Here is a 25,586-nt window from a genome sequence, read left to right on the forward strand (position 1 = left end):
TGACAATTTAATTGTACTAGATGTCAGCCATACCGCGTACTCTCCGAATCATTCCAAAAATTTCTATCAAGCCGGGAAGCAAAGTTCTCCCACCACCGCTCACAAACCAGAATGAGCGTGCATCCAAAGAGCCTCTTCTCCAGATTATGGCTCGCAAGCAACAAGAAGCGGGTGATACATGGCCACCAAATTTGCGCATAGAGCCGCATGTCACGAAGACAGCTATTGGCAAAGCGCCGAAGGAGATGCGCGTTCAGCTGAAGAGATTGTTGAAAGAACGGTGAAAGCGGCATGGTTGCCAGGTACGAGGGCCGCACTTACATTTTCTCTGGGAAACTTCTGACGTTTTCCAGTTGCCTCACCAGTAGTCGCTCTCATCGCATTATCTACCACTCCCTCTACTTTGCATGGTAGCAGTCGGGTTGTCTTAATTACAAGAGTTGCACTCCGCCAGTACCACTCCGTGCTGTCAGTTTTCCACTCACCAAGCCCATTAGAGTATGTAGTTTAATCCAGTTGATTCTCATATCATTGAACTAGAGAAAAAGCGGGAGGATTAAAAAAAATTCAAAGGAACTACGACCAGACTTGAATAAAACATGATTTCACTAAATAAAAATACTGATTTCTTCCAGGCATTTATACCATCATCTGTGTGACATATTCCTCTACTCAAATCCCCGGACGTCTTCAAGTGGTAGGGATATTTGTCCAGACTCTAGAAACAACCATATCGACGAACAAGATAGCGAGGAACTACAGCACTAATAGCATTTCAAGTTTCCAATGCGAAAACAAAACTGTAACTTACCGTTGCGACATGTCATTCAGTCTGCCAGCTCATCAGGAAAGCTAGCGGGATAGGGATAATAGCAGTAACCACTAGTACCCTATTGGTATCACAAGGCATTGATGAGTCAAGGGATTTGGACGCAAAACAAGCAAACCACTGGCACTTATACTCACATCCTTCATACAAAGAAAGTCAGGGCAACAATCGTATGATGTGCTGCAAGACGAGTATACGTGCCCACATGCTCTCGCAGGCACACTGAATACCGTCAAGGTGGTAACAACGCAGAGGAAGAGAAAACGCATTGATGATGTGAAATCTACCAGAGAGAATCTGATATATATATATGGTGTCGTTAGGAAGGGGGCATGTCCTGAAGCCTGAAGAAAGAACTCGGTAGTTCTGTCGATCAGTTTTGCCAGCGAACCTTCGGAGTCAAGTGCAAATGCGTCAGCGGATTACACATAGATATACAAACAGAATCTGAAACACTGGTTTGATGTTAACATGCACTAGTGTCTCACTTCAGCTGAGCAAAAACTATATTCTGTCAGGTTTGGCTGAACAAATGCTTGGAAGGCACTGTATCCCTCATTAAACCTTAAACCTCGATCTCGCCTGGATTTACACTGTCCTGTACAGATGCACATGTCAAATTACGAGGTTGATGCTAAAGAATTACTGGGAAACATGACTGGTGGGTCAAATCAAGAAAAATCAACAACATGAGATGCTCGTTACAACCTTTCGCTTGTTACGTTCTTCGATGGACCATGGATCGGTCATGGGAAAGTACAGTATCTGGTAGTTTTGCTTGCGCCTGAGAACGAGTCATTAAGTTCGTATGGTCCGTACAATAAAGAATACGCACTGCAGTTTACGCATGCTAAGCCGAAAGTGATTCACGACATTGTTAGGGTCAAGTGTCAACGGCTGTGTCTGACCTAAAGAAACGCCCGATCCCTGGCTATCCTTGGGTGCGTGAGAGTCTTCCACGATGATGATCTCATCGTCTAACTCAAATGATTTCGTTCGTTTGTGTTGTTGCATATCGGAAGATGACGAAGGACGTTTCAGCTTCGAGGAGTATCCGTTAGACATTGGGTGTACGACGGACTGTAGCACTTGATTTGTCCGAGACTGTTCCCATACAACAGATGAAGGTCCGGCTATCGCAGCTCGACGCATGTTCAGTCTAGGTGGCCTTGGAGACACCGCATATCAGTGTCTCCGCCTACTCACAGCGGCAAAATTACCTTGAAGGATCAAATACGAGAAGATTTGTGTCCCCATTCTTTAAGATCTCGTATCCAATGATTGTTTGAGAATGTCCATTGAACTGCAGAACAAGAGGCATTTTGTTCGTTGCAATCACGGGTGAAGCGCCGCGCAGGACATCAGTCACCGTGCCTTGTTTTGGATTTGGTGGCGAAAAGTACTGGACAATCCAGTCTATCATAACTTGAACCCCTGACAGCGGGATAAGTCTGATTCTCGCCCATCTAGAACTAAAAGTTACCTTTCTCGCTTTTTGAAAGATCAAAATCTACTAGCTGTGAGCTGCATGAAGACTTAGCACGTTGTCTTACAAAGAGGGAATGACGCACGGGACTCCGCGAAATGTGAATGCAGTATAGAGTTCTAAAAGCGCACTTTTGAACCAATCGGGAATTTAAGAGGCAGTGTTCTGGCCGTACCTGCTGTACCAATCCATTTGTTTGTGTCTACCAGGCTCCCTAAGTCTTTGGCGCCTTCACGGTCATAACCTGCCAAAGGAAACTCAATGGTCTGATTGTCTTGCAGATACCGACAGTTGTACCTTCCTTCCACGCAGCTTCTATCCAACATTGCAGATTGCGAACACCAGGGGGAAAGGGATCGTCTAGTAAGGCAAAGTATATGTTCTGGATTTGCTGGTCCATGAGCGCAGCGCATGCCATGAGGAAATTGCGATATCTAATATAGCACGTCAGTTGGATGGATACAATGACTGGGTTATACCCACCCACATCCCCACCGGCGGTCAAATGCCTCGACACAGATATGAGTAGCCGATTCATAGCAGAGAACAGCTCGGCAGGTGCTTCCTTTGGTATGACATTTCTTCAAGGCATGCTTCAAGAGCGGGATCAAGCCTAGTGTAATTATACTCAGGGAATGCAGTACATGTGAATTCTAACAGACATACCTGGATAGCAGTTGTCAGGTGGCGGCCTCGATAGGGTAGGGTACCAAAATTCATCTGCTGGTTTCTTCCTAAGTGGCAGTTGGAAATTGCAAGGTTTGAACAAGTCTTTGGGTATCGCTGGCTTCCTGAATTTATCAGTACTAGGTTGTTCTGTCATAGAAGTGAGAACTTCTGCGGGGTATGAAACATGTCAATAGATGCGCACTACTAGAGCTGGAGTTAAAGTGGGCTTCATAGTGCTGATGGCGCTGGAGTTCGCTGAGGTTCTCGGAGTCGAAGTTCATGTCACACAACTGGCACAATGTTGGGCCAGCACAGCTGGTGGTGTCACCAGAGTAAGCTTGCGGAGGATAATAATGAATTCGATGGCTTCACTCACGATGGCCGTGAGCTTCTCTCACCGATAATTTCTATCTCATCATCTGAGACCATCTGATCAGCGTTGAGTACTGTTACTTAAACCCTTGTAGTTGGCGGTTAAACGTTAATGATCAGTTGGTAATATAAATGGATGCGCTGACTAAGCGAACGTACGCTAACCTCGACGCGCGTTCAGGCATATAAGCAAGACTTCGTATCAGCTCCCTTGTAGATCATATCCATCACTTGCTTGTAGCTATGTCTAGGTCATACGATCGCGGTGCGTCTCTGACATTTGCAGGAGTCGGCAAGCTCAACTGTTGATCTCTGTACAGCACTTACTGTCTTCTCTCCGGATGGTCACTTGTTCCAGGTCGGTAAAGTCGCGTCTCAATGACCGTGATCTTTGCTTCATCTATTATATAGGTTGAGTATGCTCTCGAAGCCGTTCGAAAGGGAACATGTGCTGTAAGACTGTGACGTTTTTAGCTTAGTGGCACTCATCCGTCCGGTAGGTTGGTGTTCGGGGTAATGATGTGGTCGTCCTTGGAGTCGAAAAGAAATCCGTCCTGCAACTCCAAGACCCCCGTACCGTAAGAAAGGTTGTGATGCTTGATGACCACATCTGCCTGGCATTTGCTGGTACGCTTCTGGATGTCCTGCTGCGTCACGTCATCTAATCTCGTATCATGCAGGCTTGACTGCGGACGGCAGAGTTCTCATCGACAAAGCGCGGATAGAATGTCAAAGTCATCGACTTACCGTAGAGGATCCCGTCACAGTAGAGTATATAACAAGACACATTGCTGGTATACAGCAGGTCAGTAGTCGACTGTTGTTGCCATGGTGTATGCTCTCATCCCTATACTTCCCCAGAAATACACACAATCAGGTGGTGTACGACCATTTGGTATCTCGACATTGATCATCGGATTCGATCCACATGATTCGCGACCAAGACTGTACCAGACTGAGCCGAGTGGTATCTACAGTGCATGGAAGGTTAGTAAATTCTCCACTTATAGTACGCGACTGATATAACCCATCTTTTCTGCAGGCCAATGCAATTGGTCGATCGTCGAAAACAGTCCGCGAGTTCCTCGAGAAAAACCACAAAGATGGCATGACTCGCGAAGAAAGCATCAAGCTGACTGTCAAAAGCCTTCTCGAAGTTGTGCAGACAGGAGCGAAAAACATCGAGATCAGCGTCATGGAAAGTTATGGCAAAGTCACGGTTCGGCTTCATCTTATTCCATGACCATCCATTGGTCGCTGACAAACTTGATAGCACTTGGAACTACCGGAGATCGAAGCAATTGTTACAGAGATTGAGCGGGAGAAAGAAGCAGGTATGTATTATGCATACTGAATCGTAATGCTCAAGATCACTGACTGCTGTACTCAGAGGCCGAGAGGAAACGGTCCAGGCTGGCGGCGACTGCCGCCGGGCAGGCAGCAATGGCAACGCGGGCAGATCAGCCCTCCGGACAGTAATCTTATATGTATGTTCTCGCGCAATTCCATCTGCATCCTTTGCCGTGAGCCCGTCCATAAGTCTTTTCAAACCCGCTGCCCATTGAACAAAATTTTCTCAAAAAGCTACTCAACAATATATACAGAATGTGGGTTTCCCAGTGACAATCATCATCGAGCCTTCTCTGCCTTGACGATGGCCTGTGCATCTATTGTCGCTTCTCTCCACATCATTACCCCGGCGATTGCAGCTGCAGGTCCCACTAAGAAAGTAGCCGACACATGCCACAAAATTAACACCACTAAGCTTCTGAGACTTCTAGCAAACCACAGTGTCATCAAAATTGTCGAGCCCGCTGCAAATGCTATGTCCCACTTCAGGAACGCTGCCACACCTTCAGCAACAGAAATTGCTGACGGGTCCAAAGGAGCCGTAGGGGGGATTATAAGCTTTTGGGTGAGCGCCAGACTGTTGAAAAGAGGCCAGACGTGCACAACATGCAAATAAGCGGAAGAGACGTATACAAGCAAGTACATGGCTTGCACAGTGCCGTATCCCGATCCAGTGAGACGCGAGGGGGATCGGATTTTTGAGTGGGCCCACTGAGCGAGTTTCATGAAAAGTGGGAAGAACTGCCATATGGCAGTCACAACCGGGTCTTCAAAAACCACCATGCAAACGGTGGGGATAGCATAACCAACGACAAGGGCAAATAAAAGTGCTTCTGCGTTCCCTTGATTAATTCTATCGCTGCGACGGGTCGTGCCACCAGTAAGCGCGAAGGCAAACCAGTAAATCGGCATAACCACCGCACAGCTGCAGAGCTGGAACATCATGCCAATAGTCGCAGGCATCTTGAGCCGCTGAGAGTGATGTTCGCGGGTGGCTTCTGCAAAAGGGATGATGGCGATTGCAGAAAGCGTGGTGCACATGAGGATTAGAAGTGGTTGGTAGGTCGTGTTCATCAAGCTGTGAAAAAACGTAACGATGGCGCAGAGGTTGAAATCGAGAGCGGGGATATTGGTGTATGAAATGCGCGTTGGGAACGATTCCCCCTCAACTGCCGCGCCACACACTGCGTGTAGCTTTGGAACCAGTCCATTTCCGTAGAGACACTGAACCATAACTAGGTAAGCCGCTGCGATTGTGAGTAATGGGAACACAGCAAGCATCCTGGCTGGAACTAAAAGGTACTTAGTATCAGGCGAGCCAAGCGATCTAGTAGCAAGTATCCGACTTACACCCGGAGATAGACGTTGGAGTCATTAGGGAAGCTTCAATTAGACTGTGAAAGTCTCCAAGGACGATGTGGGGTCGATATGTCGTGTATGCACTTTCGTAAAAAGTAAGAGGAAGAATACGTTACTGGCTGACAATGAGAGTCGACGTCTAGTGTTGACAACGTTGGCAACGTACGCACTGCAAGCAGATTAGTCATTATTACCTATTCATATGTCCGAATCTAGCTGTATACTTGGCTCATAGGCTGGTAGCTGTGTTGGCAGATGCGGTGGCCCATCATGGATACAGTAATTTTCTCAGTTCGTGAGCCTCAAGTCCAAAGTCACGGGTCCTGCCACAACACTCGTTGGCAAATTCCCAAACTACCATGTCAATGGACGACCAAGATTTAGGCCCCGAATATCAGACAATTTTCGACCCAGACACATGCATTCGCAGAGGTCTTTGTCCTGTAACACAAATCCGCAGCCAGGAAGGTCCGCTTGAGAGTCACTCTTTGTACTATGAGCAGCACGGCACTGGACCCGAGAAAGTCGTCTTCATCATGGGGTAAGTTCAAAACATTTGAAGCTTTACTATGGGTTTACCAGGATATTTGTAGTGTTAATAGCACATCCTTCGGATGGTTATATCAGGTCGAGCACTTTGCGAGGCTTCCCCAGTACTCCGTACTGGTGTTCGACAATCGTGGTGTGGGTATGAGTGGGACTCCGAGAGGTCCATACACGTGGGTTTCCAGGTTGATTCTAGCTGATATGCGTATTGATCATTTTCGAATTACAGAACGAGTGGCATGGCTGAGGACGTTATAGTATTACTCGACTATCTGAAATGGACCGAGGAACGTAGCATTCATGTTGTAGGCGTTTCGATGGGCGGAATGATAGCACAAGGTACTATTGTCTCACAAATTGATTTGTGGTTCTTACATAGTATCTACAGAGCTCTCCGATCGTATATCCGATAGAATAATTTCCCTGAGCCTGATCGTCACCACAGCAGGTAGTCAATTTTTGCTAAATGTGCCACCTGTAGGTTATTCTTTCAGACTCGTGAAATCCATACTGAGTCCATTTAGTGGAAAGGTTCTATAGCGCTGACACGGTTAGATTTGATAGCTCTCTACCTCTATATGCTAATTCCTTTCATGTGCAGGCTATTAATGACAGGAGATCCTGACGTAAAGGTTCCCATTGTAATGGATATGCTGTACCCACAGCCGTGGCTAGAGGAGAAGGCTGAAGGTGACCCAGAGGGAAGAACCAATTTAGAAGTTCAATCTGCTGTCAGTACGGTGATACGTTTATGGCCTGTTAGTGATTGACTTTATTTTCCCTAAGTTTTACCATCAGCGTCTGAAGATCACTCGGCCCCAAACACCTTTGGGTGCTTTGTCGCAGATGTATGCGGGACTCACCCACTATGTCTCGCCCGCGCGGTTGCGCAAGATATCCTCATCGATACCTAAAGTTATCATCCTGGCAGGTGATCAAGATGGTGTAATCCGTAGTTCTAACAGTCGCTATTTACATCGTCATATGCCTGAGGCCGAGTTGCACTGGTGGGAAGGGACGGGCCATGGAATTTCGACGCAGTGGAAGACGAGATTCAATGAACTCCTAGAGAAGACATTTGAAGAAGGGAGGCTGTCAGTTGCAGTTGCAACCGTAGACACGACTTGAATTGTTGACCTACTGTTTTACCATATATACACAATACCCAAATTTCCCTTTAGACCATTGCATATCGACTGGCCAGCCTACATTGTGCATAGAGCCCTAACTTTTCTCTAATTCATGATAATGTCGACAACCGTGACTTGGCTTGGCTTGCAAGCATTCGGACACGGGACGTCCAAATTGCCGCGTCAGCTTGCACATAGTCACTGCAATTATAAGTAGTCAAGACTATTGCCCCTCAACGTTCAAAAGTACTGTTAGGCCAAAAGGCAGCGATACTAATCTCGAGATTTTGAAAGCTTCGACCACCGGGCTTACAGTCACGTGGTTTAGGTGCGATCAAGAAGTGAATTCAATTTCTGCAGCCAACCACCATTGTCAGTGTCATCTGCCGCTGTCGTCGTGCAGTATGTTATCCACCACTCGTTCATCAGTTCACCGAGTATCATCTCGTCGTCTCAAATGTCTTCCTCGCTCATTAACTACCAACCCCACTACTTCTCACACTGTTCTCACTCCACCGCCTCATCTCTCAAAACCAGAGACAAGCAAACCTCGTCAGTCACAATTATATCCGCGCCCGCGTCCAGCCGTTCCCCGTCAACGAAAAGCACTCCCAACTCTTCCTCCAAGCTTCGGGCGCAACCAAGTCCTAGCGGTACCAGACTCCACTCGCGCCCTTTTAGAAGACATTGTAGGAGTGTTTCAAGCGCCCATTCGATATGCGTTTGCCTATGGATCTGGCGTTTTTGAGCAGGCCGGGTATGAGAAGCAGAAAGGAAACGAAGATAGGCCGATGTTAGACTTCATATTCGCGGTCACACATTCGAATCACTGGCACTCAATCAACATGCAGCAGCATCCCGGTCATTATCCCCTGCATGCACGCATGCTAGGGTCATCGTTTGTCTCCAAAACGCAAGAGCTCAGTCCTGGACTTTGGTTTAATACTTTTGTGCCGATGAAGGGGGTCGTACGTCACTTCCGTTCAGACCCACTCCACTATTCGCTTACTTTTAATGCCGTAGAATATCAAATATGGAGTAACAACCGTCGATACGCTATGTGCTGACCTGCTTAATTGGCGCACACTCTATCTCGCGGGGAGAATGCACAAGCCCATACGAATCATCAAAGATGATGCACGCGTACGACTGACTCAGCAAGTTAACCTCACCTCTGCGCTCCGCACCGCCCTTCTCATGCTCCCGGAATCCTTTACCCAACGCGAGCTATTCTCAGCCATAGCAGGATTAAGCTACACTGGTGACCCTCGGATGGTGCTCCCAGCTGAGAATCGAGGTAAGGTGGAGAATATGGTTTCTCGTCAGGAGGACAATTTTCGGGAGTTGTATTGGAGGCTTGCACAGGGCCTTCCTGGGGTCCGGTGGGCGGCGGGTTCCAAGAATGTAGAACAGGATACCAGTCCGCATGCGAGAGTAGCGCATCTTAAGAAATTGCCGGAGGAGCTCTTGAAGCATGTTCACCAGCGTGCCGAGGGGCGTGGTCCGCCTAGAGAGGCGGATGAAAGCGCTTATTGGCTCCGTATCGCAGGTGACAGGGAGCTTCCCTCGATTCTTGGCTCTGGCACGTTCTTCCATTCGTACCTTGTGATTTTCATGCTAATATCCTTTACCAGAAATAACCAAGATCGTGAGGTACCCAGCAACTGTCCAGTCACTAAAGGGCATAGTAAGCGCTGGCGTAGTTAAGAGTACACGCTACTCTGTAGCCAAGGTCACCAAGTGGTGGAAAGGAATATCTTTTTCGAGTCCATCATAGCATCAATAAATTGATGAGTCCATGGTATTGTCCCCCTTGTTGAGCATCCTCATTCTTCGATATTTCTACAGTACTTGAGCACGAGATATAGCCGTCATCGGCTGCAATTTGTCCACACGTTATGCTCCTCTCCCCTCTTTACTCTTTTTATTATTATTCACCGCTATGGCGTCACTCACCTGGCGTTCAAAACGCCGCGACAATCGTTTGGGATGGTCTTGCTGCTATCAACACAGCCGTACGGCAGGCAGGGCGTATCGTCAGTGGAGCAGGAGAGACAGCCACCTACGCAGCATCAGTAAAGTCATCGACGCTATGGGCAAAACATTCGAATCTTGAATCTCAACACTGCAATTCGGAGCATGGGTGACCTGCAAATCACGGCTTTGGTGGATCACATCGGAGAATGCTGCTGCGGAAGAGAGTCTCGCACTCATAGTGGTGACCACAGACTTTGATGATAGCATTGACTTCCTATCCCCACTACATATTCTCAAAGACGCTGAGACCTGTCTTTAGCGCACATTCCTCTCCCCTCTCGATGTCTATGTCGATGAATTCAATGACTAAATTGCTTGAGCTTATCCAGCTCTTGAATGATGGTGGAAGATTCTACTTGACTCATCCTCATTCTGTGTTACACAAGTTAGAGAAAGTTGGAATGATTAGCACTAAGTGCAAGTTAGACCCTGGTTCACTAGTCTAGCCTAGAAAATGGACAACTCAGGGGGCTCAGTGCCCTCAGTACTCAGAAGAAGGGACAAATACAATGTACTACTTGACATTCTGAATAGTGCGATCCCTTCAAAGTGGCGACTGACTTTGAACGAGGGGGATCAGTATTTGTTTTATGAAGGAGATATCAGTGTCGGAGAAGCTAGTATGACAGAGTCAGTCGTTGGTTGTGAAGAATGAGTCGTCAGTATCGGATGGGATACCCAGAGACGACTGTTACTATCTCATATAGTCGAGAAGTTAGCAGGAAAGCAGGTGGCTCGCGCCGTACCTTGGAATTCTCTGGAACATCCCTCGAGACTACTGGAGATGGACTTCAGCAACAAGCACAGGAAATCGAATTAATCCATTTGTAGGCCACAATCATTGTGATAGAGATGGCCCTATAAATTTAGGCCTTTATTAACATTCTTCGCCAAGCCGCTGTCATTCCCATCGTCCTTGGCCGAACAAAAAGAGACATTCCTAACTTCACAATTTTCAGAGGGCATTTGACTTACAGAGATGCTGCGCTGCCTTTCATGCGGAATATCGATGCAGCGATTGTTTTTGGAGTATGGCCTTCGGCGCTACTGATAAGGTGTCCTCCTGGGATGCAATATTAGAATTTCCATAGCTGACTTTATACATCAATGCGGAACAAACGCTGCAATCGATTTTCAGGCGGATGTTAGGACACTGTTAGTCCGTCCAGGCGATGGGTTCAGCCCTGACAGAGATGGTAAATCCAATCCAGCAACAGCACATCTGAGGGCTCTGTCCCAAGCTTCCTCGACCCGATATCCTCCCGCCCTCATGATTCCTTCACGATCCTTTCTTACCGCGTCGCTGTACATGTCATCGTACTGATCTCGGATGGTGTAGAGATCCTCGTAAGCATACCAATCGTCCTGCAAGGGGACGTGTGGTGGATCTGGAATGACAGTACTTTGAGCAGCGCGTGCACGCAAGAGCTGGGCATTGCTTCTTAGTACCGTGGTGGTAGTAGAACGAGCAGATGATCTCTTCATGGCTTCGGCACGAGATTTAGCGATGACCTTGGCGGCACTCTTTGTGCTAGTCTCGAGGCGATCGATGATCTCGCGTTGGGCTGTTTCTCGTTCCTCACGCTCTATCTCCTGTTCTCTTCGCAGCTCTAGTGCGCGCTGTTCTTTCTCCTGACGTTCTAACTCTTCTTGTTCTTTCAAAGTTTGGGCGTATTGTTCTTCCCGCTGAAGGTTGAGTTCTATAAGAGCTGCGTTTTCACGCCGATGAGCTAGTATTCGAGCCTCAGTCTGGGCAATGTCAACGTCGTTGATGAGGTTGAAAGCTTAATGACATGAGTACGATATATCACCGTCCAAGATGAAGCGCTCACTAATATCTTCCACCTCTTCAAGATAATCATTGTAGGAGCGAAGATCGAAGAAGTCTTCGCGTCGTTTATTGAACCTAGCCATTTGTGATGAAGTTCAGTTCTTGATGCAAACATGGGAAATATAGGATGACTCACTCCTTGGCTATTCGTCTGCGTACGGCGACTTCTTTTTCCACAGTAAGGTCTTCAAAAGTCTGTGGAGTAAATGCAAGTTTTCGTAGGATCTTTTGGCAGATAGGACACGGGGCGGGTCCTAAAGTGAACAAGCGGTCGATGCATGACTCGCACCTACAGCATATTGGCATCAGCCTGTTGTTTTTATGCGAACTTGAATGCACACATTTTATGGTAACAAGAGCTGACCAGAAGACGGAGCTTGGGGTTCAAGTATCGATCAGATTTGCATACGGGGCATTGGTCGTCCATAGACTTGCGTCACGGTGGCATGTCAGTGAATGGGTTGAACGGATAGAGACTACGACATACGAAATATTCGGTGGTTCTCCCAGATGCATCTTTAACGCCTCCGCTGAAAAGGGTGGAGGAAGTGCTTTGAACTTGAGGTGTGCTGGAGCGAGCGGTGTGTGCATTTGATGTTATGCCGCCTTTCCTCACGGTTTTTCCCTTCAGCCAGCCACCTACGTTGGCACGATTTGACATTGCCCGCAGATCGAAAAAGAAAACAAGTTTTTGACACCAGGCCTGGTACCTCGTGTCAGCTGGAGTGCAAGATTGACTCTGAAGCGATGCTGTGCAGTTTCACGTGTATTTCATAATATATTAATACAGGGGTGTACGGTACAAAGGTCACGGTCGAGTCGGCTCTCGCACTTGGCATCATTGATAGAGAATAGTCGATGTCCTTGGGTATATCCTTCCGTTGGACTAGGCTGACATCCTAAAAGGCTTCGCCTGTGCCAACGGGTAACGAACCTTTGCCCTAGGTGCCTAGTCCAACCCTAGTCAAGCTACCAATGGGAAGACCGCTGTTTGTTGATTATGTTCAGGGCTCTGACGCCACAGTGACTGTATACGATATTGAGTTATAAGACGTTTGCGATGATTTGGCAGACTGTTGCAAAAGTGTCGAACGAGAGGTGAGGCCTAAAAAGGCGAAAAGTAATATAAAATCAGAATGAAGCCGAACGCTCGCTCGCTTACACGTCACGGGGCAACGGCCGGGGTAACGCTTGTCAGGATATTCGAGTTCTGTGAACTTCTGTCTCAGCAACCGTCGTATCCTACTTAGAACCGCACTCACGCTCAACTTATCCTCCTTCCTCTCCCCCCCTGCTTTACCTGTAATATCAGGCCTACTCAGGCCTATCTGTACGCCTTTTGGCTTCCAAAAGCTTACCTTCTCCTCTCAACATTCATTTGGCGTATTCTCCTTTCAATTCTCTCAAACTTTCGCGATTGCACCCCCGGCAGGGTAGAAGAGAAACCATCAATCTATTTTCAAGTCCGTCATTTTGTATCTCCTGCTCTGTTATCACACCATAATGTTTAATCTCCCTGCCAGTCCTTCATATATTGGTTCAGTGAAAGGATGCACGATTCTGTAATCCAATCCTCCCGTTCGAACTCATTCGCTACCCCAGGTGGTAACTCGGTCAATGTCCGACTTTTCTGTGAACCACAGGCTATGATTGGCCAGGGGCCTATCACCCCTCCCATCTCTCCTGGCAACAGCGAAGGTAAACAAGAACCCGAACCCACAAACCATTTCCCAGGCCAAGTCCAGAGCCCTACCTTTACCGTTAACAATTCTACTCCAATGTGGCAGGAGCCACAGGTTCCTGTGGTAGCTCCACAGCCTAAATCTCCTGGAAGACCTCCTGCGAGGTTATTGGAGGATGAAGCAGTTCACGTAGAGAGACGCGGTGTGCTTAGGTTGCTCGATTTCGAGGTGAAAGGCGCCCTCGGTTTGTGCCCGTGTCTTCCCAAGGTCAACACTTCCTTATTGTTAATTTGACAGGTACTGGCACTTTCGGGAGAGTACTCTTAGTCCGCCTCAAGACAGCAAATGCAGGGTCTCAAAATATTTTTGCAATGAAGGTCTTGCCCAAATCCGAAATCGTACGCCTCCGCCAGGTTGAACACGTCAACGCAGAGCGCTACATTCTCTCACGTGTGCGCCATCCATTCGTAGTGGACCTTTTTGCAACCTTTCAGGACAGTCTCAACGTTTACATGTTGATGTCTTATGTTCCTGGTGGTGAACTGTTTACCCATCTCCGACGGGCTGGCCGTTTTACTCCCGACGTCACAAGATTCTATCTTGCTAACATTATCCTCGCCCTCCAGTATTTACACTCCTTTAACATCATATATCGTGATCTCAAGCCCGAAAATCTACTCCTTGACTCTCGAGGCTATCTCCGACTCACCGATTTTGGTTTTGCGAAGATTGTCGACGACCGTACCTGGACCCTTTGTGGCACGCCTGAGTACCTTGCCCCAGAAATAATCCAGTCAGACGGCCACGGAAAAGCCGCGGACTGGTGGGCATGCGGTATTTTGTGTTACGAGATGCTAGTCGGCTACCCACCATTCTTTGATGAAACCGCCTATGGTATCTACGAGAAAATCCTACGAGGCAGTATTAATTGGCCACGCACCATGGATCGGCTCTCTAAAGAGTTGATCAGAGCGTTCTTACATCCTGACCGGACTAAACGTCTTGGTAATATGATAGGTGGACCACAAGACATTCTCCATCATCCTTGGTTCCGAGGCGTTGATTGGGAAGCTTTGGGACGATGTGAAATCAAGGTGAGGAGCATTGTCAAACTACCTTAAATTTAATTTTTACCTCCACCGATCAAAGGCACCGATCATCCCCCACACGACGTCACTGGATGACACTCGTCATTTCTTGAACCTTCCTCACCCAACCCTCGAAGACATGCCCGGGCTTGTCATGGAAGAAGCTCCCCCTCCTCTCCATCGGCGCTTTGACCCTATAACGTATCAGTTCCTTGAATTCTAATCCGAGGTTCCAGATTATTTATCGCTGCTTGACTTTCAGCTGATCTATAGCATAAACATTTCTCTATCTGTCTCCCCCTTATTTTGCCTCTCTTTCATAGCCTCCTTCTGTGTCTTTAGTACCCTTGCATAGGATATCATCCGTGAGCTACCCAACCGACACCTCTGTTTTATCGTTCTGCTCTCCGTCTCGTATGTAGCTTTGACCTGCCATATGTTGTATCATTCCTGTCGTGTTTGTATTGAACCACCAAACATCTTGAAACTATTTATTTAATCTTGAACTTTAACCTGTAGATTGGCTTCCGCATGTTTTATCTGGATTGATTGTCCTTGTTGAATCCTAAAGGCGTTGTCAAATAGAGCCAAACAGCCGCCTTTAGTTTGTGACTTTAACGAAAGAAAAAGTTTCCTAAAATCACAATGGCTCGTAGACGCAAAAATCGCACGCATTTGAAGGGTGCAGGTGTAACTGCACAACACGCGAACGACGGTGCACCTAAGTCCTTTATCATCAAACATGGACAAGTGGGTTCTTCCCTCACGCAGCTTGTTCGCGATGTGCGAAAAGTCATGGAACCAAATACAGCGAGTCGTCTAAAAGTGAGCCCGACCAATCTTTGTGTTTCAAACGTCTTTAACATCAGAATGCAGGAACGTAACCGTAACAAATTAAAAGACTACCTGACTATGGCTCCTGCGCTGGGGGTCACGCATTTACTAGCTCTTACTGTCACAGATGTCGCGCCCTCACTGCGCATGGTTCGACTTCCCGCAGGACCTACCCTCAGCTTTCGTATCGAACGATACAGCCTGATGAAAGACATCTTGAAAACTTCTCGATCCTCGCGAAGCATGGGGATGGAGTATCTCACCGCCCCATTGGTAAGTGACATGTTGTAGCTTCGATCATCAGTCTTATACGACCCATGATAACTTTATAGGTCGTCCTCGCCTCCTTCCCTCCACCCTCTCCCGAAACACCCCCACATCTTCCACTGCTCATGAAATCCTTCCAATCCCTTTTCCCTCCATTATCCCCCAACTCAGTGTCACTCTCCAACTGCCGTCGGATCGTCTTGATAGCATACAACCCTGAAAGAGGAACCGTCGACTTCAGGCACTACGTTATCACTGTAAAACCATACGGCGTTTCAAAGCGCGTCCGACGCGTGCTCGAAGGCGCCCCCAAAAAATCGTCAGCCAATTCCTCCAGTGGGTTCTTGGACCTTGGAAACGAAAAAGATGTCGCGGACTTCTTGCTTAGAAAAAGAGGGGAGCCTGGCCCAGGGAGCGATGGGTATGAGTCTGCAGCATCATCAGCTTCGAGCGCTGCTGGCGATGACGGGGATGCGGTGTCATTGGCGGATGATTACGTTGGGCGGAATAACAAGAAGGGGCAAAAGAAGGCTGTCCGACTGAGTGAAGTTGGCCCGAGGATGGAGCTTAGGCTCATTAAAATTTCTGAAGGCGTTCCAGGGAAGGAGGGCGCTGTGCTGTATCATGAATTTGGTGCGTCGCAAATCAATCATATGATAATGCAAGGGTAAACTGATTGTTTTTTTATCGTGTAGTCAAAAAATCAAAAGCCGAAGCTGCTGCACTCAAAGCTTCTCATGTCGCCAAGGAGAAATTGCGAAAGCAAAGAAGGGAGGAACAAGAAAGTAACGTGCAACGGAAGAAAACAGAAAAAGAACAAGGATCGCGAAAGAACCCAGAGGATTCTGATGAGGAAGCTGGTGATGCTGAGGATGACGAATCTGACCAGGAGGCTCATGGTGAATGGGATGAAGACGAGGAGATAAGTGAAGTAGGTGGCAGCGATGACGAACACAGCGAAGAAGTGGGGAGCGATGAGGAGAAAAGTGAGGATGAGCCCGAAGAGAGGCCGCCTACCAAAAAGGTTCGAATACGAGGGAAACGATGAACTATGGAGTATGTTTCTCATACTGGAGCATGATTCAACCCTGAGCAGAGGATACAATATGTATGGAGATAGGACAACAAAATTTCGTCCTCTTCTGCTCGCGATGGAGCGATCTGGTGATACGATCGCAATTGGCTTAAGAAATGTTCAGACCCTCAAGAACGTCTTGCGTAGCGAGAACATTGTATTCAGAACACAGTATCGAGTTGCGCATACATGAAAATGAATGGAAACAATATATATCAATAAATTTAATCAACGTAGATTACAGAAATGAGTTCATAATCAAAATAAGTAGACCGTACCAACAAAGGAGACAATGAATTGAAGACAATTTGTAGTTTGTACAGTGGAGGAAACAAGATCTAGTCTGTTGGATAGTATACTAGGATGTGCGGCACTTGAACTGCGGGCGGCGGCCTTCAACTTCTTTGGAATAACTCCAGGTCGTAGGGGACAATGAAGGAGGTCGTTGTGTCGTTTGACGCGTCATCGAGATATGGTCGTAGGGGACCTCTGACTCATCGAAGAGCTGATCTGTTGGCGCGCAGTATGTGCAGGGCCTTCAACCTCGTGGATAATGTGACTCCAAGTCGTAGGGGACAGCGAGGGAGGCCACTAGGTGTTGGGTCGTAGGGGACCTGACACCAGATGCGTTGTGAACGATGCGTCATTTATTTTCTAACATCATAATATCAGTAAGAGAGGTAGTAAGAGTATAAGTAGGCTACTCACTATTCGCAGACGTCCAGCAGCTGGTAGCATGTCGATACTGTGGTCGCTCTAGGGTGTATTGCGGCTGACGTTTTAGCGACTGTGAGGAGTTATCATCAAGAATAGGAGGTTCCATATTTCGAAGTATGGTGTCGATAGCATCGTCGTGTAGGGTGTGTCGTGGTTGAAATTCCGAGGATCGATAATTTCGATGTTTCGGAGTAGAGTGTTAGTGGAATTGCGGCGCAAGTGCCAGTGACTGGAACGGTCGTCAGAGTTATCATGTAACATGGGTTCCGATGATTGAGAGGCATTGTCGTGAGTATGAGCGTCTGATTTGTGCAGTAGAGCGTCGACTTGAATAGCGTGGTTATTATCGAGAGTAAGCGCTTCTGAATTGTGCAGTAGAGCGTCGATAGCGTGGTTGCCGTCGAGAGAAAGTGCGTTGATAGCGGGAGTCTTGTCAAGAGTAAGAGCCTCTGAATTTTGCAATATAGCGTCGATAGTGTAGTCGTCGTCAAGAGTAAGAGCTTCTGAGTTTTGCAGTAGAGCGTCGATAGCGTTGTCGTCGTCAAGAGCAAGAGCTTCTGAATTTTGCAATAGAGCGTCGATAGCGTGGTCGTGCAGATGTGACTGATGTTTCTGAGAGGAAACATTGTCGAGAGAAAGAGCTACCATTTTTGAAACTAGGTCGTCGATAGTGTGGTCGTGTACTACGGCGCGTCGAGGCTGACATTTCGATGATTGGGGGGGATTCTTGTCGAGATCTAGCCAAAGAGTTAAGAAATGCGAGGGTACATGGTCCACAGAAAGAGTCGAAAGATGAGAGGGTACATTGTCGAGGGATACATTGTCGAGAGAAATAGTTGGGAAATGAGAGGGTACATCGTCGAAGGATACATTGTCGAGAGAGAGAATTGGAGTGAAGTGAGAGAGTACATGATCTAGAGAAAGAGTCGAGAAATGAGAGGGTGCATCGTCGAAGGATACATTGTCGAGAGAGAAAGTCGAAGTGAAGTGAGAGGATACATGGTCTAGAGAAAGAGTTGAGAAATTAGAGGGTACATCGTCGAAAGATACGTTGTTGAGAGAGAGAATTGGAGCGAAGTGGGAGGGTACATGGTCTGGAGAAAGAGTTGAAAGATGAGAAGGTACATCGTCAAAGGATACATTGTCGAGAGAAGGAGACAGACAAGAAGGTATATCGGCGAGAGACATAGTTGAAATATGAGACGGTACATCGTCGAGAGAAAGAGCTGCCGTGCTTCTTATTAGATTGTCGATAGTATGAGAGTCGCATTGAGAGGGTACATCTGCGAGAGAGATAGTTGAAATGTGAGAGGGTACATTGTCGAGAGAAATGGTTGAAACGTGAGAGGATACATTGTCGAGAGAGTATGATGAAATATGAGAGGGCACATCGTCGAGCGAAAGAGCTGCCATTCTTCGGATTAGATTGTTGATAGTGTGAGAGTCAGATGCGGCGTGCAAGATGTGTTCCCGTTCGTCGTCCGCAAGGCGCTGTGTTGTAGCCTGACAGTCGTCCTATAGATTCAAACATTAGTTGATAAAATTCAGAGAGAAAGTCTCGCCATTTCTTACCTCGTAGAAAGTGCTTTCGTCAGCAAGCGACCCAAGGTCTGTGGCGTCTAGGACGAGGTCGTCGTCGAAGACATTCTTGTCCAAGTCCTCATCGCAGGCTATGAGGGTCGTGTCAGAATCAATTGTCGATAAGCCTCCGGCGGGGCCGTCAAAAGCGGGCTCAGTTGATTCAGTCATTGCACGCGACGAAGATGCTCCAAAAGCCTTGGTTGTTGAGGTAGAATCCACAATGCTGTCGCCAGCTAAAGGTGCGTGGAGCTCGGCGGTATCATTGACGTCCTTATGAGCAGGGACGTACGGGCGATCGTCGCTGAGGAATTGCTGCGCAGCTTTAGCGGTGGCTAGAAGAAGGACAGCTGTCGAGGAGCGGACAGTGGATGTAACAAGGCCAATGGAGACCTTCTCTGATCTGGACACGACCTGAATAGTGCGGTCGACGACGATTTCTTTGAAGAAAACGGCTGTAAGATAGCCTTGGAGAGCAACACGGGCGGCATGGGTCAAAGTAGTAGTAGAGATCATATTGGCGAATGAATGGAAATATGCTGGCGGGCGTGAAATGATGAGAATGGCGGAACTGACTGAGGGATATCAGTGCGACGACAAACAGGGGGTATTTATACGCCAGGTTTGAACCTTATTTGCACAATATTTGCATACCAATAAACAGAGTCGATCGCGACGCGACGTCAGTCACGTGTTTGAAAAATCAACATATATAAGTTCGGTGACTGGACGATGAATGTCAGAAATATCCCCCCCTATAGGATTTAATTACATACCAAAGGCAAGGTCGACTTGATTTAAATTAGCCTTGGTCCTTCGTCAAGGGTAAGCTGGATCGATACACGACAACTGAGAATAGGCGTGATGTATCGTTCCACAAACCATATGCATGGCTGTAAGTCCTAGATATATTCACGATTAGTCAACCACGAGAGGGATATAAATTATGTATGGGGCTTGGAGAAGTGAATATACAGTTACGGAGACTACTCATGACTGAGATGGGGTGTTGCTACTACGAACACTTCCAAACCAATCCTGCCAAATATTCTCGGCTCTCATTTTCACCCCTTCCCAATTGTCTAAGGCAGGCCGGACATCAAGATAGAAAGAGACATTATTTGACGAGGGCCCTGCCCCCCGTCCGGTATAGAAGTCGATCACGTATCTGATCCGGGTTCCACATCGTTCGACCACCCAGTCGTGACGATCGAAGGGAGCAGAGTACCTACGAAATAAATATCAGCGTTCCCCGGGCGAGCCGTAGGCTGAAGCACGTACCCGAGCAAGGTCATTAATCGAGCTTTTGGGGTCATATCATTAGGTCTGCCCTTGAAGGTTACAAGCTTTACTCCCCCACACTTTTCACCACCTCTCCCAGATTCCCATTTCATCAGTTCTGACCAAGCGCGTTCATTTACGGCGTTGTGAATAGGAATAATGGTCTTCATATCTGGGGCATGCGGATCGTGATTCTTGCGTGCCATGGCAGCAAAGAACTGAGCTTCCGACGGGTATACCCAATTACCGTTGTCTACTCGCGGTATCGAAGACACCTCGCGCTCGGTCGAGAGCGAAGATGGTGTGACCGGATGTCTAGAATTGCTCCCTGGAAAAACAGAGGCCCATGTCGTACGAGATTTGTGGTCGACAGGACAGGTCTGGTTAGAAGAATGACTACCGTGGTCGACCGGACATTTGTCTGCCATGGCAAAAGTAAAGATAGTCTTGATGAGTCATCAAATCATGGGTCGATTTTTGCACGTGATTGGGCTAAATGCAGCCCGGCCAATTGTGGGCGGCCGCTAGTCTTGCTACGTGCAACTTTACTCAAATGGCTACAACGTGGAAGAGCTAGCGCTCTCGCGCCCTCGGCTCTTATCTTCCATCATGCCGTCCTCGCAGCCAGTATTCTCGACGCCTCTGACGCGCCTCTTCAAGATTAATCATCCCGTCATGCTTGCAGGTGACTCTACTGTCGTATAGTTCTCATACCGACATTCATGCGTGTGCAGGCATGAACGTTGCCGCAGGGCCTAAATTGGCTGCAGCAGTGACCAATTCTGGCGGAATTGGTGTCATTGGCGGTGTCCGTCAGAGCCCCAAGATGCTTCAGGAATCTATCAATGAACTCAAGAGCTATTTGGAGGATAAGTCCGCACCATTCGGCGTAGACCTCTTGCTTCCTCAAGTGGGTGGTAGTGCTCGGAAGACAAATGTAAGCACTCCTTTTTCTACCCAAAGACATGTCTAACACCGATCTCTAGTATGATTATACGGACGGTCAACTTGATGCGCTTTTGGACATCATTATAACCAACGGGGCTGCACTTTTCGTTTCTGCCGTCGGAGTGCCGCCAAAAGAAGCTGTTGACAAGCTTCATGCTGCTGGAATTCCGGTCATGAAGTATGTATCTGTGTCGCACTTGGAAGTTGCAATCGACTAAATCCACCCTTAGTATGATCGGTCATCCAAAGGTAATACGCTTCCTTACGAGATGTACCCTGCATGTATCTAAATCGATGTCATTAGCATGCCAAGAAAGCCCTCGAGCAAGGTATGATGCCCACTTAGTTTCACTCCTGCTCGCTCACCGTTTCCAACATCCTTCTAGGTGTTGATATCATCTGTGCACAAGGTGGTGAAGGAGGTGGCCACACTGGCGAAACTCCATTCTCCATTCTGATACCCACCACTGTTGATATTTGCAAGAACGCCAAAAGCCCCTTGACAGGTGAGCCGGTCATCGTCGTTGCTGCCGGAGGTATCGCGGACGGTCGTGGTCTTGCTGCCGCACTTTCGTACGTACTTCCCACGCCTACGCTTCCTCGTTAGTGACATTTTTTGGACCAAGGTATGGTGCATCCGGTGTCTGGGTCGGCACCCGCTTTGTAGCTAGTACCGAAGCAGGTGCTCCTCCAAGACACAAGGAACTAGTTGTCTCAGCTGGTTATGACGACATCGTCCGCACCCTCATATACACTGGTCGTCCGTTGAATGTGCGGAAGACTCCTTATGTTGCAGAATGGGAGACCCAGCGACAAGGGGAAATTTCAAAGCTCGTTGAACAGGGCCATGTCCCGCACGATGTCGAACTAGAGAATCATCCCGAGAAATCTCTAGAGGGCCGAATGTGTAAGGAATGCTCGTTTGGTTTGATTTGCTCTGTCTCACATGTTCATATATGTAGGGTTGATGGGCAAGGTAGCAGGATCCATCAATGTGCGTCAAACGATCATATTAAAACGCAATCACTAATAGATATCACAGGACATCAAGCCAGCAAAGGAGATGTATGGTGGCCTGTTTCCACTTTGAACTCTACTGACATCTTTACCTAGCGTCGATGAGCTGGTTGCAACAGCAGCTGCGCACTTGAAAACAGCTTCGGCTCATATGATAGGCAAAGCGAAGTTATGAGCGACAATTTCCCTGAACTCTGGTAGTAGCAGAGATTACCGTCTCACAAGAATATGTTATTGTATCTTTATTGCAGCTGTATATACCGCTGTAGGATCTTCATTTCATACTTCGAACACAAATTTGATTGCGAGGATGCTAGGATATCAGTCCACAAGAAAGTCCTTGAATTGTACATGGTTGCACAGCTGCAACTTGAATCTATGGCCGTGTCATTTTCATCAGTTCTGATCTTCCACGAGGCTCTTCGTTGCCTTCAAATCCGCCTTCACCATCTCTATCACGAGGGAATCGAAGTCGACCTTGCGCTTCCATCCAAGGACACGCTCGGCTTTGGCAGGGTTACCGAGAAGAAGACTGCATATAAGCATCAGAATCTGCAAGAAGATACGTGATGAAGAAAACGTACTCGACTTCTGCAGGACGGAAGTACTGTGGGTCGACTTTGACTACCACTCGTCCGGTCTGAGCATCGTAGCCCTCTTCTTCCACACCGGAATTGCGCCACCTATGTGACATCATAGACACATTAGACATGATGTACGTCAGGACAGGTTACGTACATGATCGTAACCCCGACAACCGCAAAGGCTTTCTCAACGAACTCCCGCACAGGGTGAGTCTCTCCGGTGGCAAGAACGAAATCATCGGGTGTAGGCTGCTGAAGCATGCGCCACATGCCCTCGACGTAGTCTTTAGCTGTGAGGACATGGTTCACTCGAGGCGATGGAACTCGACAGGCGAAATCTTACCATGTCCCCAATCTCTCTGCGCATCAATGTTACCAAGGTACAAACAGTGTTGCTTGCCGACACTGATATCTGCAACTGCCCTGGAGATCTTCCTCGTGACGAATGTTCTCCCTCTCCTCGGGCTCTCGTGATTGAAAAGGATACCGTTGCACGCATACATGCCGTACGCCTCGCGGTAGTTCACCGTGATCCAGTATGCGTATAACTTGGCGACACCGTACGGGCTACGAGGGTAGAATGGCGTGGTCTCGCTCTGTGGGGTCTCGACGACCTTTCCATAGAGTTCTGAGGTCGAGGCCTGGTAGAACCGCGTGTGCTTTTCGAGGCCGACGGTACGGATGGCGTCGAGAAGGCGGAGTGTGCCGAGGCCATCGACATCGGCAGTGTATTCCGACATCTCGAAGGACACTTTGACGTGGGATTGAGCGCCAAGGTTGTAGATCTCTGTGGGGAGAACCTGGGCGAGGATGTAGACAAGGTTGGTGCTATCGGAGAGATCACCGTAGTGCAGCTTGAATTTGTTGGGTCCTGGGGGGAGAGTGATTAATGTGAAAGTCGTAGGATCTTATTTGAACACGCACGCTCATGTTGATCTGCATAGAGAGAATCTAGACGACCGGTGTTGAAGCTGGACGAGCGACGGATTATACCATGCACTTCATATCCCTTCTCCAACAGAAGCTCTGCGCTGTATGAGGTGGAGAATGGATATGTAACTAGCGACTGGTTATACGAGAAAGATACTCACAGATATGAACCATCTTGACCAGTTATTCCTATACAATTTCAAATCAGCATACATACGACATGACGACAAGCCAGCAAGTGAATGTGTAGTAAGACACGATCGCTTATGATATTTACTGCGCATCAACCGAACCACATTGGAGAGGCGACAGGAAAGCTGAAGATGAAGATATAACTAACCAGAGACCAGGGCAACTTTCCTCTTCCTGAACTCCTCAGGAGATGGAAGATCGATTTTCATCAACGGGGCACGAGCGTCAGAGGGCATTTCGATTTGAAGTATTGGCGGTTGTGGAAATGGATTTAAATAGACAGACTAGTTACATAAGATTCAGAACTGTAGCGCCAGCACCCGTTACCATTCTTCTCGGCCAATCCCCGATACCCACGTTAGCAGAGCAGAACACAATTTTATTATGTGTCGAATGAATTACCACTCTTGCTTTATCTTGTACCTTCGTACCATGCGCCATTCAGCACCTCTTATCTTCCGGAGTCGTTACCTAACCATTCTCGTTCGATGGCCTTCTGCACTGTCTGTCATTCACTGTCCTCCCTTGGACTCCTGCTATCGCATCTGCCGCACGTAATTTGGATTGCGGACAGTCCAAACGCGCCCCTTGAACAAGCGCATATCAGGACGTTGATATCGAAATCAGCGAAAGATAACTCTTGCCTATCCTTGCAATAGTAGCCAATGCCTCAGAACATGTTTGTTCAAACTATCAAGCGCTCTTTTCTTTGTGTTGACACAATGCGTGGCCAATCAGACGCATATTGAGCCTTTTCCTTCTCTATTGCAATGTCTTCGTTCTGCTGACGAACGCGCAATTGTTTTGCGCAACGAACTCAGAACACGGATTTGCAAATTGGCGACCTCTTGGCTCGTGTCAGGAGAAACATGCGAATTGAACTATGGGTCCTGATATCGTTATCCTCAACGCCTCTCTCAAAGCGCAACTCATCGTTGATGTGAGAGCATCCTGCATGAGAAGCAGCCGCATACAAAGTGCATTTACCCCCCTCGATACGTGGTCAACAATCCTATCCTTCGTACCTACAAAACACAAACCGTGCCAGGACGCTATAGCTTCCAAAGAAGGCTTTGATATATGCTCTGCCCTAGAAAACAATGACTGAAATGATTTGGACACACTCTCATATACACCTCGGCTACGAAGGAAATTCAGAATACTGATAGCTTTTTGCCTGGGATGTGCTTCTTGATCACGAGTGCACATCCAAATCGCTACAAATACTTTGCGCAATGAACCAGAGGTCACCACCTGATATTCAGGTTTCGCCAATGCGAAATTGATTGAAAGCTGGCAATCTAAATGAATATCTACATAAGTAGAGCGGGAAAATGACTCACAAGCTGTCGATCTGCACAGCGGCTTGTCACCCCAAACGTTCAACCCATTTCTGCAGTTCGGGCCACTTGTGATCGATTAGGATGATAGTCCTGTGATTCGGGTGAGCGTTCTGTGGTTACGAAGAAGAGAATTGTCTGATGTCGATGCATGCAGATAGATTACGATTCGAGGGTCATAATCAAAGGGACACTTCTGAAATTTCTGCAATCTGACAACGACTCTTCCAAATCGAACACTGGCAGAATCACCATCATTACCTGTCTTGCTCTCGGCGAAGATCTGTGTAACGGGGAGGACTGTGTGGGGAACCAAGGCCAGACCTCTATGGCGGGAGGCTACGGCTCTCTGTATGCAGGACCGACTACGAGCCAGGACTCCTGCCAGAGCGCCAGGACCCCTGCCACTCCCGACCTGCCTTGCCAGAGCGCCCCGCTCCATCG

At 47.8% G+C, this 25,586-nt stretch overlaps 13 protein-coding genes across 13 annotated transcripts; 7 read left to right on the forward strand and 6 right to left on the reverse strand.

Annotated features, from left to right (window-relative positions):
- Positions 1 to 20: 20 nt before the first annotated feature.
- Positions 21 to 414, forward strand: EDB93DRAFT_1246599 (uncharacterized protein; the record flags this gene model as incomplete). The annotated part of the gene is made up of 2 exons (XM_041452474.1): positions 21 to 280; positions 354 to 414. The coding sequence occupies 2 exons, from the start codon at positions 21 to 23 to the stop codon at positions 412 to 414; spliced, it is 321 nt and encodes a 106-aa protein (XP_041311848.1).
- A 903-nt stretch (positions 415 to 1,317) lies between these two features.
- On the reverse strand, positions 1,318 to 3,448 carry EDB93DRAFT_1123010 (peptidase family C78-domain-containing protein). Its single transcript, XM_041448626.1, has 11 exons — positions 3,361 to 3,448; positions 3,187 to 3,299; positions 2,982 to 3,131; positions 2,799 to 2,928; positions 2,613 to 2,749; positions 2,491 to 2,559; positions 2,401 to 2,434; positions 2,313 to 2,353; positions 2,050 to 2,263; positions 1,665 to 1,997; positions 1,318 to 1,613 (listed from the first exon to the last, which is right to left on the reverse strand). The coding sequence occupies exons 1-11, from the start codon at positions 3,411 to 3,413 to the stop codon at positions 1,511 to 1,513; spliced, it is 1,377 nt and encodes a 458-aa protein (XP_041311849.1). The 5' UTR covers positions 3,414 to 3,448; the 3' UTR covers positions 1,318 to 1,510.
- Positions 3,449 to 3,514: 66 nt separating this feature from the next.
- On the forward strand, positions 3,515 to 4,906 carry EDB93DRAFT_1123013 (nucleophile aminohydrolase). The gene is made up of 9 exons (XM_041448627.1): positions 3,515 to 3,621; positions 3,677 to 3,714; positions 3,768 to 3,809; positions 3,857 to 3,983; positions 4,037 to 4,161; positions 4,218 to 4,343; positions 4,399 to 4,575; positions 4,630 to 4,690; positions 4,747 to 4,906. The coding sequence occupies exons 1-9, from the start codon at positions 3,600 to 3,602 to the stop codon at positions 4,833 to 4,835; spliced, it is 807 nt and encodes a 268-aa protein (XP_041311850.1). The 5' UTR covers positions 3,515 to 3,599; the 3' UTR covers positions 4,836 to 4,906.
- A 79-nt stretch (positions 4,907 to 4,985) lies between these two features.
- EDB93DRAFT_1246602 (uncharacterized protein) lies at positions 4,986 to 6,081 on the reverse strand (the record flags this gene model as incomplete). Its single annotated transcript, XM_041452476.1, has 2 exons — positions 4,986 to 5,998; positions 6,057 to 6,081. 2 exons carry the CDS (start codon positions 6,079 to 6,081, stop codon positions 4,986 to 4,988), a joined length of 1,038 nt encoding a protein of 345 aa, XP_041311851.1.
- Positions 6,082 to 6,430: 349 nt separating this feature from the next.
- EDB93DRAFT_1077727 (Alpha/Beta hydrolase protein) lies at positions 6,431 to 7,739 on the forward strand (the record flags this gene model as incomplete). The annotated part of the gene is made up of 7 exons (XM_041445332.1): positions 6,431 to 6,606; positions 6,659 to 6,784; positions 6,841 to 6,950; positions 7,000 to 7,088; positions 7,136 to 7,161; positions 7,213 to 7,342; positions 7,398 to 7,739. 7 exons carry the CDS (start codon positions 6,431 to 6,433, stop codon positions 7,737 to 7,739), a joined length of 999 nt encoding a protein of 332 aa, XP_041311852.1.
- Positions 7,740 to 8,145: 406 nt separating this feature from the next.
- On the forward strand, positions 8,146 to 9,518 carry EDB93DRAFT_1238410 (Mmp37-domain-containing protein; the record flags this gene model as incomplete). The annotated part of the gene is made up of 3 exons (XM_041451536.1): positions 8,146 to 8,709; positions 8,765 to 9,323; positions 9,376 to 9,518. 3 exons carry the CDS (start codon positions 8,146 to 8,148, stop codon positions 9,516 to 9,518), a joined length of 1,266 nt encoding a protein of 421 aa, XP_041311853.1.
- A 1,053-nt stretch (positions 9,519 to 10,571) lies between these two features.
- Positions 10,572 to 12,354, reverse strand: EDB93DRAFT_1123022 (CDK-activating kinase assembly factor MAT1-domain-containing protein). Its single transcript, XM_041448628.1, has 6 exons — positions 12,097 to 12,354; positions 11,951 to 12,039; positions 11,746 to 11,898; positions 11,611 to 11,684; positions 10,899 to 11,562; positions 10,572 to 10,841 (listed from the first exon to the last, which is right to left on the reverse strand). The coding sequence occupies exons 1-5, from the start codon at positions 12,268 to 12,270 to the stop codon at positions 10,913 to 10,915; spliced, it is 1,140 nt and encodes a 379-aa protein (XP_041311854.1). The 5' UTR covers positions 12,271 to 12,354; the 3' UTR covers positions 10,572 to 10,841; positions 10,899 to 10,912.
- A 901-nt stretch (positions 12,355 to 13,255) lies between these two features.
- EDB93DRAFT_1238412 (cyclic AMP-dependent protein kinase catalytic subunit) lies at positions 13,256 to 14,602 on the forward strand (the record flags this gene model as incomplete). Its single annotated transcript, XM_041451537.1, has 3 exons — positions 13,256 to 13,535; positions 13,589 to 14,385; positions 14,441 to 14,602. The coding sequence occupies 3 exons, from the start codon at positions 13,256 to 13,258 to the stop codon at positions 14,600 to 14,602; spliced, it is 1,239 nt and encodes a 412-aa protein (XP_041311855.1).
- A 422-nt stretch (positions 14,603 to 15,024) lies between these two features.
- On the forward strand, positions 15,025 to 16,528 carry EDB93DRAFT_1246607 (Brix-domain-containing protein; the record flags this gene model as incomplete). Its single annotated transcript, XM_041452477.1, has 4 exons — positions 15,025 to 15,204; positions 15,256 to 15,486; positions 15,546 to 16,113; positions 16,176 to 16,528. The coding sequence occupies 4 exons, from the start codon at positions 15,025 to 15,027 to the stop codon at positions 16,526 to 16,528; spliced, it is 1,332 nt and encodes a 443-aa protein (XP_041311856.1).
- A 541-nt stretch (positions 16,529 to 17,069) lies between these two features.
- EDB93DRAFT_1123025 (uncharacterized protein) lies at positions 17,070 to 18,150 on the reverse strand. Its single transcript, XM_041448629.1, has 2 exons — positions 17,264 to 18,150; positions 17,070 to 17,209 (listed from the first exon to the last, which is right to left on the reverse strand). Exon 1 carries the CDS (start codon positions 17,918 to 17,920, stop codon positions 17,336 to 17,338), a length of 585 nt encoding a protein of 194 aa, XP_041311857.1. The 5' UTR covers positions 17,921 to 18,150; the 3' UTR covers positions 17,070 to 17,209; positions 17,264 to 17,335.
- Positions 18,151 to 19,840: 1,690 nt separating this feature from the next.
- EDB93DRAFT_1077769 (cytochrome c/c1 heme-lyase) lies at positions 19,841 to 20,559 on the reverse strand (the record flags this gene model as incomplete). Its single annotated transcript, XM_041445336.1, has 2 exons — positions 19,841 to 20,078; positions 20,132 to 20,559. 2 exons carry the CDS (start codon positions 20,557 to 20,559, stop codon positions 19,841 to 19,843), a joined length of 666 nt encoding a protein of 221 aa, XP_041311858.1.
- A 115-nt stretch (positions 20,560 to 20,674) lies between these two features.
- Positions 20,675 to 22,442, forward strand: EDB93DRAFT_745687 (2-nitropropane dioxygenase). Its single transcript, XM_041457314.1, has 10 exons — positions 20,675 to 20,816; positions 20,866 to 21,068; positions 21,118 to 21,257; positions 21,310 to 21,328; positions 21,384 to 21,408; positions 21,466 to 21,652; positions 21,706 to 21,986; positions 22,042 to 22,073; positions 22,122 to 22,144; positions 22,193 to 22,442. The coding sequence occupies exons 1-10, from the start codon at positions 20,741 to 20,743 to the stop codon at positions 22,269 to 22,271; spliced, it is 1,065 nt and encodes a 354-aa protein (XP_041311859.1). The 5' UTR covers positions 20,675 to 20,740; the 3' UTR covers positions 22,272 to 22,442.
- Positions 22,070 to 24,087, reverse strand: EDB93DRAFT_1123037 (uncharacterized protein). Its single transcript, XM_041448630.1, has 7 exons — positions 23,951 to 24,087; positions 23,772 to 23,799; positions 23,605 to 23,711; positions 23,024 to 23,551; positions 22,835 to 22,970; positions 22,681 to 22,779; positions 22,070 to 22,628 (listed from the first exon to the last, which is right to left on the reverse strand). The coding sequence occupies exons 1-7, from the start codon at positions 24,036 to 24,038 to the stop codon at positions 22,493 to 22,495; spliced, it is 1,122 nt and encodes a 373-aa protein (XP_041311860.1). The 5' UTR covers positions 24,039 to 24,087; the 3' UTR covers positions 22,070 to 22,492.
- Positions 24,088 to 25,586: the final 1,499 nt, after the last annotated feature.

This window comes from Suillus bovinus, assembly GCF_016758785.1.
Source record: "Suillus bovinus strain UH-Sbo-P2 chromosome Unknown EDB93scaffold_6, whole genome shotgun sequence".
In the NCBI taxonomy this organism is placed as follows: Eukaryota; Fungi; Basidiomycota; class Agaricomycetes; order Boletales; family Suillaceae; genus Suillus; species Suillus bovinus.